Raw genomic sequence first — 16690 nt, 5'->3', positions numbered from 1 at the left:
GATTTCTATCATAAAAAATTTACTAAATCATTCAAAAGCCTTAATGACATAAGAAAACAGAGTCTGAAAAATATAAATTAAAAATGTCATAAACTCAATATGAACAATTCTTAAAAGTTTCATTTCAATTTAAAGGCTATCTTCCTGACTTTCAGCAATACTCTACGATAATATATCTCCAGGAACAATAACTCAAATGTAACGTAACTGAAAACTTTCTATACTTCTGTAGAAAAAAATTATAAGTATCTTCCATCACTAATAAAATCAAAAGGATTATTCTCAATCAATATTATTAACTTGAAAAATAACAGGCTTATCATCCAACATCAACACAAGTTTGCTGATAGGGTAGCTAATTTCTCACAAGTCCAATTTTCATCATCAGAGACAGAGTTACTAGGACGAGGTAACAAATACAGTAGTCATAACTATTTGGATAACCAACAACTTGAACGACTAGCATGCAGCATTGATAGCAATTGGGAAGCCTCAAAGATCAAAATACTAACTAACAGATGTGCTGACATAATTCTTCAAGAAAAGACAAGGGAACTTCGACCAGAGATCACAAAAACGGCAGACATCATGAAGAATTTAAAGAAGAAGATGAAAACCAATGACCTGATGATTTTGAAAGCTGACAAAGGATGCACTACAGTAATAATGGATAAGGACGAATATCTAAGTAAGGTAAACCATTTCATTGCAGATAACAATTTTATTGAGTTTAACTCCAATCCCACCACCAAAATCAATAGCTTGATTAGAAATAAGTTGACCACCACCACCAAATTATTTAACAAGAAAGAAACTAAGTATCTAACAGTTATGAATCCATATCCACCTAGACTTTTCGGTCAACCTAAATTACACAAAACTAATGTTCCTATAAGACCAGTGGTATCTTTTGTTAATTCCCCCTGCTCTAAATTAGCTCACAAACTGAATAGCACCTTTCGGTCATTAACAGGTTTTCAACCAAAGTTTAGTATTAAAAATTCATTGGAGTTGGTCAACAATATAAAACATATTCCTGTTCTATCTTCCTATAAACTTGTGTCATTTGATGTTACTAATTTATTCACTAACATTCCGGTGGGAGAAAGTCTTGAAAGAGCTGAGGAAATAATGGAAGCCTCTATAAATGATCATACACTCAGAGAAGAACTGATAGGATTGATGAAGTTATGCACTCAGCATAATTATTTCAAATTTAACAATAGATTTTTTGAACAAAGAGAGGGGTTGGCAATGGGGTCACCCCTCTCACCACTCCTAGCTGAATTATTTATGGATAAGTTAGAAAGTAGAATCATTGAAAATAGTCATTTCAAAGATAAAATTGTTTACTGGTTTCGATATGTTGATGATATTATTTGCTTATGGAAAGGAAGTAACAGACAACTAGACAATTTTCTTTCCTATCTGAATAGATTACATCAGAGTATTAAATTCACTGTAGAGGTAGAACAGGATTTCGTATTGAATTTTCTAGATTTAAGAATAGATCATAGCACTGGTTTTCACAAGTTTTCTATTTTCAGAAAACCAACCCATACTGATGTTATCATTCCTCTTCATTCTTGTCATCCTATTTCTCACAAACTTGCTGCTTTCAATAGCATGGTCTATAGAGCACTAACAATACCTATGAGCCATCATGATTTTGATATTGAGATCACTAAAATTAAACAGATAGCTGTCACAAATGGGTATGGTGGACAGATTATTGAGTAAAATTAATAGAAAAATTTCAATCAATTCTAGCTTTGTAGGCTCAAACTGTGAGGAGAAGACTTGGATAACAATCCCATATTTAGGCCTTGTATCTGATAAAATAGGTAGGGAATTGAAGAGGAATGGATTCCACGTTGCTTTCAAGACAAAACCGATTTTAAATAGTCTATTTAGCTGGAGTAAAGACAAAATTGATATTTGGGATAAAAGCGGGGTGTACAAACTTAAATGTGATGATTGTAATGCTTGTTATGTGGGTCAAACTGGTAGAAGTTTCAAAAGTAGAATTAAAGAACACATCAGAGATTGGAATAAACAAAATGGGGAATCTAACTTTGCAGAACATTTGATAACAAATAATCACAAGTTAACAGTTAAGGAGAATGTTGAGTTTCTGCATGTTAATAACAAAGGCCGATCTTTTAATATTCTAGAGGCTTTAGAAATAACAAGAGTAATTAAGGAAAATTCTCAGTATAGTTTAAATGACCAGATTCATTTCAACCAGTACAACACTACGAATTTAGTTTTATCATAAAATTGTAAGCATACATTAGTCAATAGTTTTTTCATTTACATATTTGTTTTATTATCTTTCACACTTGCTTTCTTGGTTCTTATTTTGTACTAAAAGTAAATTTTATTATCATGGCGATTCTGTTGCTTGAGCCGCCATTTTGTCACACCATTGAGAGGGAGGAGACTGTCTAGCTAGGCCAATGGCAGGCGTTCATGCCCTCGACCAATAGCAGTACTCGCCTACTAGTATAAATTCTGCTGCTCTTGTATTTAGTTTTAGTTTATCAGAGATTGACAATGGTGTAATAACCGAAACCGGTCTTTCTAATTATCAATAAATCAGTGGTTTTTTGACAATTTCTTAGTCTTTTTCATTCAAAAAAAAAATATAATTCGAGATAAACTTTTAAAACTTACTTGGAATTGTTTTGTGTCAGGAATTCACGCACCAAGAGTTTTATCTTTGTTATATTTCTTCCTACTTGTAGTATGCTATTATTCTCTTCTGTTTGTTCATAGTCAAACTTGTAATTTTTACTGGGACCGACATGTTTTTTACCAATGATTCCTGTAAACAGAAAAAGAAGTAAGTTAATTTATTTGTTATGACCAACAGTCAACAACAACCAATCACTATGAATTTCACTTTCTAATTTAATATTACTAGATCCTCAAGATTTATCAAGTAGAATTGATAGTTTCTTAACCACCAACCTTTAAAGGATTTATCATTCTCGAAATGGAACTTGCGACTCGAGATTTGCTCTATATTTATAAGAGATTGGATAGGCCTACTACTCCTTTCTGGAAACTAATGACATGAGGGAAAAATTGAAAATGTAAATATTAGGCTTGAATACAAAATGTTACAACTTTCAAATTAGAATAAAATGTTAAAAGGGTGAATAATTACTCATTTTCAATGACGGAATAAAAAGCATCATCAACATCAATTAAAAGATTTTCTATTGACAATATGTAAGTAGCCTAATAGTTAACTATGAACATTGTTTCAGAACCAAATAATACACTATTGAAAGGAGATCATCTTCAAGTAACTCCATCGGTTCTAGTTTTAGTTTTTAGACCCTTAATACATTGGGACATCAGGCTGGGACACCATTGATGTCTTACTGGTGTCCCGCAAGTGTTCCAACTTTCTTTACACACGGACAACATTAGTGTCTCATTGGTGTACAAGCCTGGTGTTCCAGGCATTAATACTCTCAACTCAAAGTATAATTTAATTTTATGATGATTATTAAGGTGGTTAATTTTGTGAATAATAATTATTCTAAAATACCTGTCCTGATGCCATGTTTGGATAAGATCTTTGGCAAAGAGTCAACCTTATTGAGTGAATTGAAGTTATGGTAGCCATTATGAAGACCATACATTCCATTCTCATGGTTTGGACGTCCCGTCAATAGAGCTGAGCGACTGAAAAACAAACAGTTCATCAACCGTAGGCCAATTCATTATTCAAATTAGTTCCATGGAAAAACTAATCATTTTTAAAATAACATATGAGTTATTGAAGCTTAATGTAGTATCCATAATATATTCTGATATGACGTTCTTTTTAAAACTAAATGATAAATTTACCATCCCTGTATAATCTCCATTCATTTAATGGAAAATTTATCGAAACTGGAACAATCAAAGCTAACAAATAACCTGTTGAACTTACTGGAACTATTCTAAGAATAAATCTCTCTTAATCAGTCTACTTATCGTTAGAGCCAATGAAGACAACAATAAATTTCAATAATCTATGATATTATAGAGAAAATAATTATTGGCTTATACAAGTACGGCATAGACAATACACATGATGCATCATCACGTCTGAAATACAGAACTGATTAACTTGAATTTCTAATCTATATTTCCCAAAGATTCTTAATTTACCGAGGATGAACACAGGCCTATTTTCAGTTCTTCAAGATTTCAGTTAGTCATTTAAAGTTTTCCAAGTTAACAATTCGTCAGGTTTTCAATTTTTCAAGTTTCTAGTTTGTCAAGTTTTTAGTTCATTAACTTTTCAATTTGTCAAATTTCCAGCTTGGGATTCTTTCCTTGAGTGATCATAGATAAAATAGCTTATTCAAGGTTTTATCTTCTATATTTTTGTTCTTCTATCTATATATTTTATCTATCTATAATATTATCGAAGGAAGAATTGGCTTACACATGTACAGGGTAAGAAATACACGATTTATAGTATACCGTACATGAAGTAATGAACTGATAAATTTGCAATTTTACATAAAGATTCTGAATTTATCGAGAATGGATATAGGCTTATTTTAATTTTTGTGGTCAATTAAATTTATTTAATAAATTGAAACAAATTTATTCAATTTGTTTATGAAAATGGATATATCCATTTGAGAATGGATATAGGCTTCTTTTCATGTTTGTGGTCAGTTAAATTTATTTATATTTAATAAATTGAAACAAATTTATTCAATTTGTTTATGAAAATGGATATATCCATTTGAGAATGGATATAGGCTTCTTTTCATGTTTGTGGTCAGTTAAATTTATTTATATTTAATAAATTGAAACAAATTTATTCAATTCGTTTTTCAAAGGTCACGCAACAGTAAAAGCCCAACCAAACAGAGCTTTTTCTAAGTAAATCCATGGCATAATTGGTAGCAAGCACGACTCATGAATAAAAGGCTGCGTGTTTGAGATCAAACTCTTCTTTCATGTTTCCTGGACATAAGAAGATTGCATTCAACAATACAATATTTTCCCCAGTGCAAAGCATGGTTTTCCGGTAAGTTATGAATAAGTGCTAAAACAAAAACAAACATTTGAATTGGTAGCATTGAAAAATGTCATAAATAGCTCATGAAAAAAATAGTTGACACGCTTTATGGCAGTAGAGTGCGGCAAAGTAAAAACATACTTTATGACAGTAGAGTGCGGCAAAGTACACGCTTTATGACAGTAGAGTGCGGCAAAGTAAAAACACGCTTTATGGCAGTAGAGTGCGGCAAAGTAAAAACACACTTTATGGCAGTAGAGTGCGGCAAAGTAAAAACATACTTTATGACAGTAGAGTGCGGCAAAGTACACGCTTTATGACAGTAGAGTGCGGCAAAGTAAAAACACGCTTTATGGCAGTAGAGTGCGGCAAAGTACACGCTTTATGGCAGTAGAGTGCGGCAAAGTAAAAACACGCTTTATGGCAGTAGAGTGTGGCAAAGTAAAAACACACTTTATGGCAGTAGAGTGCGGCAAATTAAAAATATATTGGCGAACCTGAATGTGGTTAGACAGATTATAGGTGGAGTTGAATACACCTCTCATTATCCAGTCTCTGTGACACAGAGCCAAAGAGCTTGATCCTTCGCAGACAGTTGGAGTTCAAATCTCAGCTTTGCATTTTTTATGAGAATTTTCAACTTCAATGAAGATTATCTATGTAATATTGACATAATAAATATCAAAAATTAATTTATAAAACTTAATATTGAAGATTAAAAATAAACTATTCTAGTTGAATTATCAATTTAAGTTTTTTATAAATAAATAATTTCATTAAATATATAATAATTCATCAAAATATAGAAAATAATCAATTACATTATATTAATAACCAATTTATTATTTAAATTGAATTGATTGATTTTAAAATAATTATATTTTTAATTGAATTAAACAACTAGAACTTTCTGTTTTCATTCTCCATGGATTGAAATTCGCTTGGTTTTGGATTGGCCCTCGTTTTTATGTGTAGCTCTATTTCCCATAAGGAACCTATAGTTTGAAACTTGAACATTGTTAACTCATCATGTAGCAATGATTGATGATTATTCAATTGTTTTAACACAATTGAAATTTGAAAAGCAAATATGGTGAGAACTATTCACCAAGAGAACAATTCAATCGTGTTTCTTTGGCACTCCTTTTGTTGTTGTAGGATCGATATTGAAGTTGACTCACTTGTCAAACTTTATTTTTCATTTTTACTTTACTTGCCCATAGGTAAGGAAAGTATTGCTTTCCGAAAAAAATTAAGGTACCCCAATTTCCAAATTTCTATACGTTTTAAGGTTCCCTGAGTCCAAAAAAGTGGTTTTTGGGTATTGGTCTGTATGTATGTATGTATGTATGTGTGTGTGTGTGTGTGTGTGTGTGTGTGTGTGTGTGTGTGTGTGTGTGTGTGTGTGTGTGTGTGTGTGTGTGTGTGGTGTGTGTGTGTGTGTGTGTGTGTGTGTGTGTGTGTGTTGTGTGTGTGTGTGTATGTGTATATATGAGTGGTATGTGCGTCTGTGTACACGATATCTCATCTCCCAATTAACGGAATGACTTGAAATTTGGAACTTAAGGTCCTTACAGTATAAGGTTCCGACACGAATAATTTCGATCAAATGCGATTCATGATGGCAGCTAAAATGGTGAAAATGTTGTCAAAAACAGGGTTTTTGCGATTTCCTCGAAAACGGCTTCAACGATTTCGATCAAATTTATACCTAAAAAAGTCATTGATAAGCTCTATCAACTGCTACAAGTCCCATATCTGTAAAAACTCCAAGAGCTCCACCCCATCTATGCAAACTTTGATTTCTGATTCCCAATTATCAGGCTTCAGATACAATTTAAACAAGAAATTTCAAGTGGAAAAGATTGAGCATAAATATTTCTACAATTAATGTTCAGTAACATTTTCACCTTAAATTGAAAATAAACTCGAAGTTCGATAAAATAAGATTATTAAATTGCAAACTGTTGGCAACTGTTGATTCTATTAAATCATTCACTATGAAGAGATAGCAGACTTTGAGTGTCTGCAGCGTTATTGTCCTGTCACCAGCTGGCTTAGATCTTTGAATAGTAGACTTGAGATGCGCGGGAACACTAGCGTCAGGTGATCAACTTTCATAACTGCAAGGAAAGTTGTGTGAGTGCGCCACACCAGATTTTTTATCTTATTATACTCAATAACAAGATCAAAAGATCTTCGCAGCCCTGGTGGAGCAATGTTGCTGAGAACTGGCAACCAATATGTGGAGGTGGTTCTAATGGTCCCAGAAATAAGTCGCATGAAATTATTCAGCTGAGTGTTGACTCTATTCACATGGGCACTATTCATCCACACAGTATTCAGCTGTTGGTATACTAGTCGTAGGCCAGTTGTTGCTGATGCACCCCTTTTTGTTCCACAGAGTTTTTGTAGAATATTATTCTTAGTTTTCAGTCTCTCAGCTATTTTTGTACAAAAGCGTGACAACCACAGCCTAACCTTACCTCCAGCATGCACCAGAAACTCTGGATGAATTCCATCAACGCCAGATTCCTTTCCACACTTGGTATTACAAAGAGCAGCATCAACCTCCTCCACTGAGAAATCACTGGACAGGTGTAAGTCCTCCACAGCCATATCTTTAAGCTCTTTCAGTCCATTCCTTACCTCTGCTGCATGATCCAAACAGCCAGAAGCCTTAGATGTTCTGACTATTTGTTCTACCACCTGATCTGGATGGATAGGGGAGCTCTGGTGCATAGTAATTCTTGCACTGCCCAGTTTCCTGACAAGACTCCAAGCCCGGCGGCTAGGATGTCTGAAGTCCATCTCCTCCATTGTCTGGGGCCATTTCTTTCCACGTGCTTCACCCAAGCTGTTAAGGAGCTCTCTTACAATCCGTTGGTCATTTTTTTTCTGAAAATGCTTGTATAGATGGTCACTTTCTCTTCTCCAGCCTGGAATATATTCCTTCCTGGAACCTCTTGGTAAATGTTTCTTTGAAATTGCGACAACAAGACCTTCAAACCTCTTGTAATTCTCAAGGGTTGGGAGAATCCAACGGATACATTTATCCAATTGTGAAGAGCCCATTCAAGTTAGCCTGCTTGAAATTCCACCTTGGCCGTTGAGTTGATTGGATAAGTGGTATTTGTAATCCAGTTTCAAAAATAATTGGTCTGTGTTGGCTGTGTGGGAAGTCAGAAAGGACCCTTCGTCTAATAGGGAAATGTTGGCCACTACTGTCCACCGAAGCAAAGCAAAGATCAGGATGGACTCTCTATTCTAATCAGCAGAGTGGAAACTTGCTCTGTCCTTAGCATCAAAAATAAGCTCTATGTCATTATCCTCTGCCCATTCAACCAGTGCTATTCCATTTGGATCATTAGCTCAATACCTCCAAGTCTCATGGTGACTTGGGTGAACATTCTTCCTGAGAACATGAGGGGACCAGGAGAGCCCTGGAGGCTTATACACATTTGTAATACTCATGTCTCCAATTTTTACAATCATCTGATGGATCCCACTGTCAATGTTCACCTCAATACAAAAACCATTTTAGATTTTATTCCTTATGTAGGTGGCTACTCCATAATTTTCAGTTTATCACCATAAGCATAGTGATAAGTAGCACCAATTACTGTAACTACGAGAATTCGTCATCTCTGGAACAGTTTCTCTTCGTCAGCTGTATACGTCTCTTGCACTAACAGCACATAAACTTTGTTCTCAGCCAGAAGCCGAGACAGATAGTCACATTTTCCTCTGCTAATACATTCGACATTAATCTGGCAGATTCGAATTATAGGCCCTAGTTTCCTTGTGTAGCTCTGAAAGCGCTGTTTCTGAAACTCATTTCTCTACTTCTTCTTGTGTTTGTGTGTGCTCAAATATTGACCAGGAGAGCAAAGCTAGTCTGGTCGCCAACCGAACTAAGACAGTGTACAACTTTTCTGGAAGTACTTTGTTCATTCATGCAATCATTACTAATCTTCTAACCAATACCATCCCCACCGCCAAGTGTTTATAAGAACACAAAAGGGTATAAAACAGATCTGTGTCCTATGGCTGATGTTATTTTGCCTGTCCGCTCTGGAGTGTGTAATAGGACATACTTAGAGCTGTTCGAACACAAAAGGTTCGATCACTACATGTAGTTGATAGCCTGGCATGTTGGAAAATGGATGCGAAAGGAAAATAAGCTCTTGAACCCCAACATGTAGTTGAGGGACCAGGGCTTGAAAGGCAAGAGCTTCACCAAGGAAGGCCAGACAGGAAAATAAAAGATGAGTAAAGAAAGAATTATACAAAGCCAAGTCAATAGAAAAACGTCAACTGAAGGAAAATGTATTAGAAAAACTGATTTAAAATACAAAAAAATACAGAAGAATTATTATGAAAGGCTATTTAGTTGATACAAGTTTAGCATATGCTTACATTATTAGAATTTTTTATAGCTGAAGTTTTTAAATCTTCTCTTATAGGCTGCCTGCCTCACCAATAAAAATTCATTAATCAAGTGTAAAACAATGTTTTATTTTTTTTATTTCCTTTCTAATATATTTTTGTTTTGCCTTTTCCATTAATTCCTGAAATTTGATCTTTTATTTTTGTAATTTCTTTTTGTACTTTGTATTAATTAGTTTCCTCTCATCTTATACTTGAAATCTTTTTAGTGTTATATTATTTTGTCAAAGTTTATTTTACTTTTGTAACTATCATTTCTGTAACTGGGCTCAAACCGAAAAAGCTACGTGTTTGGCAAGACCCTCAATTGTTTGAATTGTGAATGATATTTTGATTTAAATGAAAATATTTCGGACCATAGTCATATGAGAACTGTAGATTGAAAGTTTCAAAATTTAAAGTGATGAAACCAATAATAAGTTAGTGTTTCTGATTAAGTAATGTATGAAATCATTGCTTTGGATATTGATTTTACCTTGGTGAACAACTACTGACAGCAGTGTATGCGTTATTGAAGATCAAACTCTTTTTCGAGAGAGCATCTATGTTTGGAGTTTGACAAATTTTATTCCTGTACACTCCGAGCTCAAACCCAGCATCGTCAGCTGCAACAAATAGAAATCTATTACAATTTTCAACAGTACAGCAGAATTGGACGAATTTATGGTTTGAATCGGATAAATTATCAAGAAACAACGATGAATCAAAGTTCTTCTATCGGTATTTGGAAAAATCACCTATACCAACACTTCAGTTGGAAATATTATTGTGTGAGATGATTAAATCAGTGCTATTCCGATTTGATATTTAAATATAGATTTTACATTACTCACACCCAAGTAAAATGAATATCATTTTCATACAGTAGTCTAGCCTGTTTTTATTACATCAACCTTTAAATCAAGCATCTACTGACTTTGTTGAGTTGAAGAACTGGTTCAACAACAACATTTTGTGAGTTAATATTGGAAAAACAGTGTCTACCAGTTTTTCTACGGAACAGTCCAGGACCCAGGGACCTGATAATGCATTAATGTGGCAACTCAATATCCGGTAGCGGTCACTGTACATTCATTGAATTATGACAACACTATGAATATTTGGGAATAATATTCGATCAAACATTGAGTTGGGTGGCTCATGTACAATGACTGCGCAAACTAAATTACCATTTTTTCAGCTGGGTGATGTCCTGTTAGCTAGACACTGCAAGGCCGTTTATTGACTGAGCGAAGATAGGTCTAAGATTCAAGTCGACGGTTTTGCATTTCTCTTTATGTATTCATGTTTATATGTTCATATTTATTGTCCCGCATTAACGGGGAAACGCGCAATATATTTTCATAAAATTTGACAGGTATGCTCTTTTTTTAATTGCGCGTCGACGTAAATATACAAAGTTTTTTTTGAAATTTTGCATTTCAAGGATAATATAAAAGGAAAGGGACCCTCATTCATTCACCAATATTACCGTAATAATCAAACTAGAATTATTAATCATAAATCAGTCGTTGAGTGATTATTGATTACATGCAATGACGCATGCAATTGATAACTCAAAGTAGCATAGTATTTTCTCCCGAACTTTCTCTGCAGATATGCTTTTTCCAGAGTTGCATCTTTTGGACTGTGATTAGGATCCTGTTTTTTGTGTGGTACTAATATTGTAGTTTTATCTGCGAATAATATCACTGCCCCCCTTTCAATTTCACTGGGTAGATCGTTAACATACACTAGAAAAAGTAGTGGTGCCAGTATTGATCGTTGCGGCGGCACGCCTCTGTTTACGGTTCGCGCGGAGAGAGCATTTGTACTGTAGTAGCCTATGTTTGTTTGTTGATGGTGTTCCATATTGCTTCCGGTCCTCCAGCCACCATTGCCAGCGCCTTTCCCTTTATTTTCAGTTTTTTCAATTTTAGTTTTCGGGTCTCCCAGCTCAGTGTGTCAAATGCTTTTTGTAAATCAATAAATAGGCCAGACACTAATTGTTTTTCTTCCCATAGCCTGTTTATACTATTGCACAACTCTGCAATAGCCGTTGATGTGCTACGCCCTCTTCTAAAGCCTTGCTGTTGTACCGATACCAAATTGTTAGTTTCAAGGTATTCAATCAACTGATCGTAGACTGCCCGTTCTATAATTTTTGATGTTGTTGGGATCTTAGCAATAGGTCTATAATTTTTAGGGTCAGTCTTGTCACCTTTTTAAACTTAGGAAAGATTCTAGATATTTTTAGGCTTTTTGGAAATGCTGCCTGTTCAAAAGATGTGTTAATTATGTCTATAAATGGCTGTTTTAGTTCTTCCTCACAATATTTTATAATTTTTCCAGTGATTTCATCATGTCCTGAAGAGTTATTGGCCTTTAGCTTCTTAATTATTCTGCTCAGTTCAGCACTTGTGATGGCTCGAAATTCGCTGAGTACTACTGTTGTATTTTCTAGCCCCAAACAGTCATCAGTTGTGTCCCCCACTGACTCTATGACTCTATCGGCTGCTCAATAAATGCACAATTCAGGATGTTACAAACATGGTACGGGTCTATGATAGTGCGACCGTTGTGCTTGAGATGCACATTGTCCTTAGTAGTTGAGTATTTTTTACATCTTTCTTCATTTATGATTTTCCACAGTTCTTTCCTTTTTTCGTTGGTCTGCTGAATTTTTGCTACAATTGATCCCTTCTTCTTGTTGTTTACTTCAGCTTCATATCTCTTCTTTGTTGTCTCATAGGTGAGTTTATCAGTTTGTGAGCGTGTCAGCAGTAGTCTTTCATAGGCCTGGCTTAATCTGTTTTTGAGGTCTATGGTTCCTTCATCCCAAAAAACGTGATTTTTAGTTGATGTCATTTTCTTTGGTTCTCTTGGCATGACATCATCTATGTTCTGTCGCAGTATTCTAACAAAGTCATCATACTTAGCTTCAATAGTCCTATGGTAGTTTGTGTGTCCCCAATCTATGTGGCTCAATCTGAGTTTCAGTTTTTTCAAGTTGTGGAGTGAGTAGTTTCTGTTGAACTTATACTTAATCATATGGTTGAGCTTTCTCAATCTTATAATACAGCGTATTGATAGGTGGTCAGAGATGTGGTTATCATGTACGGAAGCTGCTATTTCGCTTGCTGGTATATTATGGTAGCAACCATCTATACTTGTAGCTGACGTTTCAGTTATTCTGGTTGCTGGAAGGTCAAATATGTCACAGCCGTGTTGAATTAAAGTATTCTTAAGGTCAATGAAGCTTGCATTTTCGGACTTTAATGTATCTATGTTTGTGTCGCCAAGAATTACTATTTTGTTTTGTTTAGCCGAGTAGTCTTGGAGTAAACGTCCCAGGTGGGTGAGGTATTCGTTTACTTCTCCGGGCTGTGGAGATCTGTATGTTCCAATTAATATTAGTTTTCGCTTTCTCAGTTGGATTTTTATTCGAGCTATTTCGACTTTTGTTCCACCGGGTGATATGTTTCTTGAGGTTTGATCTCTTCAACTGATATAAATCATTTCTATAAATCACCACTCCACCCCATAAGAGTTAAGTCTGGCAGAAATAAGTTGTAAGTGTGTATCCCGGAATGTGCGTAGTTATGAGTTCCTCCTCTCTTAGGCCACGTTCCGTTATAATAAGGATATCCGGAGTGTGTTGATGTAGCTCTATCAGCAATCTATCTACTTTTCCAAGTAGTCCTCTTTGGATGTTTATGTGATATATTTTAAGTGAATTTGACTCCTGTTTACTATTATTGTGCACTTTTCTATGGAGTGGTTTTTGTTTGTAGGGTAATCCCTCATTGGTTTTTATATCATGGGGGAAACTTGGTGTTTTCTGGTTATTGACTATTTTTTGAAGCGTGATGAGGCTATGCAATCGTTTGGGTGGGTTTGACTATTTTCAGGTGTTAGTGTTTTTCTGATGTTTTCAACCAAAATTCTAGATCCTTGTCCATTCAGATGAATTCCATCCCATTTGAGTTGTGTCTTATTTAGTTGCTGTGTATTATCTATGAATGTTACATGTAGTTGTTGGCACATGAACTGCAGCGCCTTATTTGATTCATCGGTGAATCGATCGTTGCAGTCTTCTCTGTAGGGAATAGAACAGATATGCCACTTTGTCTCAGGGTGAATCTTTTGATTGACCTCTATTGTCAGCCACAGTGGCCGCATGACATGATTTAGGGTCCTTGCATTGGGTATGTTATTTGAGCCTATGTTCAATACTACATTCTTTGGTAGGTGATTTTGGTTTTTTATGAATCTGCTGACATCCTGAATTTTACCACCATGAATTATTTTTATATCCGCCTTATGTGTTATATCTCCTTCCAATAACAAGTCATTTACATCCTTTAGCAGTGAGTCACCGATTACCAATGGGTAATCAGAGTTGTCTGTCTGGCTGGGGTTTTGTAGTTTGAGTAGTCCTCTTTGGTCTTACCTCAACTCGATCTGGTGGGCTAGGGTCATCCCCACCGTCGCACTGCTCCGCCGTCGTTCATTTATGTCATCTAGCAGGATTTTAATTATCAGGTCATAGCGTTTAGTTTGTGTGGCTTTACTATTACTACTTCTAGCTGTATGGTTACAGCGCGTACTGGTATTGCATTTCTTATGTTGATTTGTTTCAGAGTTGTCAGTATTATTCAGCAATGTGGAGATGTGGAGATCACACAGCCATGCCTGATCATCACCCGCCCCCTCCTTCATCCGGTCGTATTTCTCATCCGTTATCCTAACACATTTTGTGTAATACCACTTATTTTCATCACAGCAGCATGCTACTGCTTTGTCGTCATCGTGGACCACTTCTTCACAAACATTACACAAATATTGATTTTGTTCAGCTACACCTTTACTAGGCACAGGCATTTCCTTTTTATCGTCTTGTGATTTCTGTGTTCTATCTTGCTTTGTCATTGTTTCTAATCTACCAGTTCGGTAATTTTATTTAAAATTCCTTAATAATTAGAGTCTATAAAATAAACAAAATGTGGTTCAGCAATCAACAAAAAGCAATGCATGGGAAATTTACAGCATCGAATAATAGGAACTAAGTTAAAGGCCGATTTAGTAACAGTCTATAGATCAGTTGGGCAAGAGACACAGATAAGAATAACGTATATGAATATTATAGTTGAGGTTATAAGCTATCACTATATGGTATCACAGATTATTTGGTAAGAGCGATATTTTTATAAATGATTTCAAAGATTATTTCAAGATTAATCTTGGTATTGTCCCTCGCACCTTTCGCCAGGCCCATTCAACGGTATTAGCATGAGCCTGACTGTTGAGATCAACAAAATTTAACGAATGTTTGACTGTAGAGTGGTCATGAAGGTCTTTATCGAGGGATTGGTACACCCTCTAACAATCGCTTATAATTGTCAAGCAAGAAAAGATCTACTCTTGAATTAAATTCAAAAGTTTTACTATCCCTGGCTTCAACAAGTACGAAAAATTATTGAGTGAAGCCAAGTTCAACCAAACTTCCCCTCCCCCCACACATAACACCCATTGACCCCTCACAATATATTGTATTAAGATCTTCTAAATTTGGCCTCAACAATTTCTTTGATTTTTCTTGGACCACCCAACTTTTACGAAATTTTCTCACTAGAGAACAAGAAAATTTCTAGCTCTACAGAACAAATTGGTACAAATACATTGATGAGGAGATGCTCAATTCACCAATGATAAAGTTTTCCCACGGCAGTTTAGGAGAATAATTGTCGAATTTAGATTTTTTCAAAAACATACGTCACAATGACTCATGCATGGAGACCCCAATGTTGTTCCTAGAAAATCTTCTGCCACGCCGAAATAAAATGGTCTTCTTTTTCAAATTAAACAACTCCCCATACCTTTTACAGGTTGTCGATTTATTGAATACTTTACAATAAGTTAATACTCTTCTATTATATCTTCACTGATCCTTGCATTTGGTATGATTAGGCCTAGACCAGAAATGTCACTGTGAATGCATAAAAGACTTGTTAGCAAAGCATAGCACCACAACCAAAATTAATGCTTAGGCCTACGTCAACGCTTTTATATTATAACTGTTCATCTGAATAGCATAAATATAAATTCTATAAGTATATAACTTAGGCCTAAATTAGATTGAATTAAAGACTTATTAGGCTAGATAAAGATTATCTTACCTATAATTACTAATGTGTTGCGTAGAGGTGTTGTAGATTCGATCAATGATTGTATTGAGGTAGCAAAGAATGACAAGAGACTAACTAAAAATATAGAAAGTTTATAAAACTTTGAATAATAATATGTGGTAAACATTATAAATTTTACAATTGAAATGTCAATAACCTTTCTGAAAGTTCATGGAATAGGCTATGGAAACCGGCTTGGAAAATGAAATAAAAACAATTTTATTTCAAACTAAAGGTACACATTAACTCGATTTGTTGTCAACTCAGATGTAGTCTACTTATACATTATACAACATGGTAAGAAATAATAAATAGGTACCAGCTATCGAAAATCAAATGAACATAAATTATAGTAGGCTACGTAGACTACAGAAATTATTAATATTATTATTGTGCCACTAACCCACTTCATAAGTACCAGTAACGTAACCATATGTGAGTACCTAGTTGATCTGAGTTTATTGCAGCCTGAAAATATGAATTGTGACAAACAATTTGGTTTTCAAAAGTTATAACAACACCTCATTACAAATGGATCAAACTTGTCCGTTTGTTTTCATGTTAAAAAATTAAGGTTATGTTTAATGTTTATGTTTTAGACCACAGAATAGGTACTTAGACAGGTCAGTGAACTTTATACTAACTGGAATGGACTAGCAACACAAAAAAAGTGAGGCAGCTGGTAAAGATAGGCAACCCGCATTGCTGTGGGATTCGTCATTTTGTAACACATTGGCTCTTATGGAAAAATGCATTGCACAGTTTCAATTTTTATTTTATTTCTATATTGTATGTCTTATTCCATGGAAGCGTTATTTTTTCTTTATTAAGCAGTTCATTGTTAACTTTTTGAGAGCAAAAATAATGAAATAGGTTGAATATGAATAAAGGAAAGATTTTTTTCATTTGTGACTGCAGTAGTTTTAGTATTGTCAACTTTTCACAAGCAAGGGAATAACATTGCGCCAGATTTCAGAGAAGCGTACCATTTATTTATTTAACAAGGACAAATAGGCCTATAAACTGTCATGAAATG

General features: G+C 34.9%; 1 protein-coding gene across 1 annotated transcript in view; it reads right to left on the bottom strand.

The window, feature by feature from the left end:
* Positions 1-16381, bottom strand: part of LOC111058669 (N-sulphoglucosamine sulphohydrolase) — a gene marked incomplete at its 3' end in the record, with an annotated part of 82818 nt that extends 66437 nt beyond the window's left edge. The window contains 4 exon segments of the mRNA XM_039421359.1: positions 2677-2827; positions 3563-3699; positions 9963-10092; positions 15646-16381. Coding sequence (XP_039277293.1) covers positions 2677-2827; positions 3563-3699; positions 9963-10092; positions 15646-15781 — 554 coding nt within the window.
* Between the last annotated feature and the right edge of the window lie 309 nt (positions 16382-16690).

Source organism: Nilaparvata lugens, chromosome 2, assembly GCF_014356525.2.
Source record: "Nilaparvata lugens isolate BPH chromosome 2, ASM1435652v1, whole genome shotgun sequence".
NCBI classification, from domain to species: Eukaryota; Metazoa; Arthropoda; class Insecta; order Hemiptera; family Delphacidae; genus Nilaparvata; species Nilaparvata lugens.
This window is presented reverse-complemented; position numbering and strand designations above follow the sequence as displayed.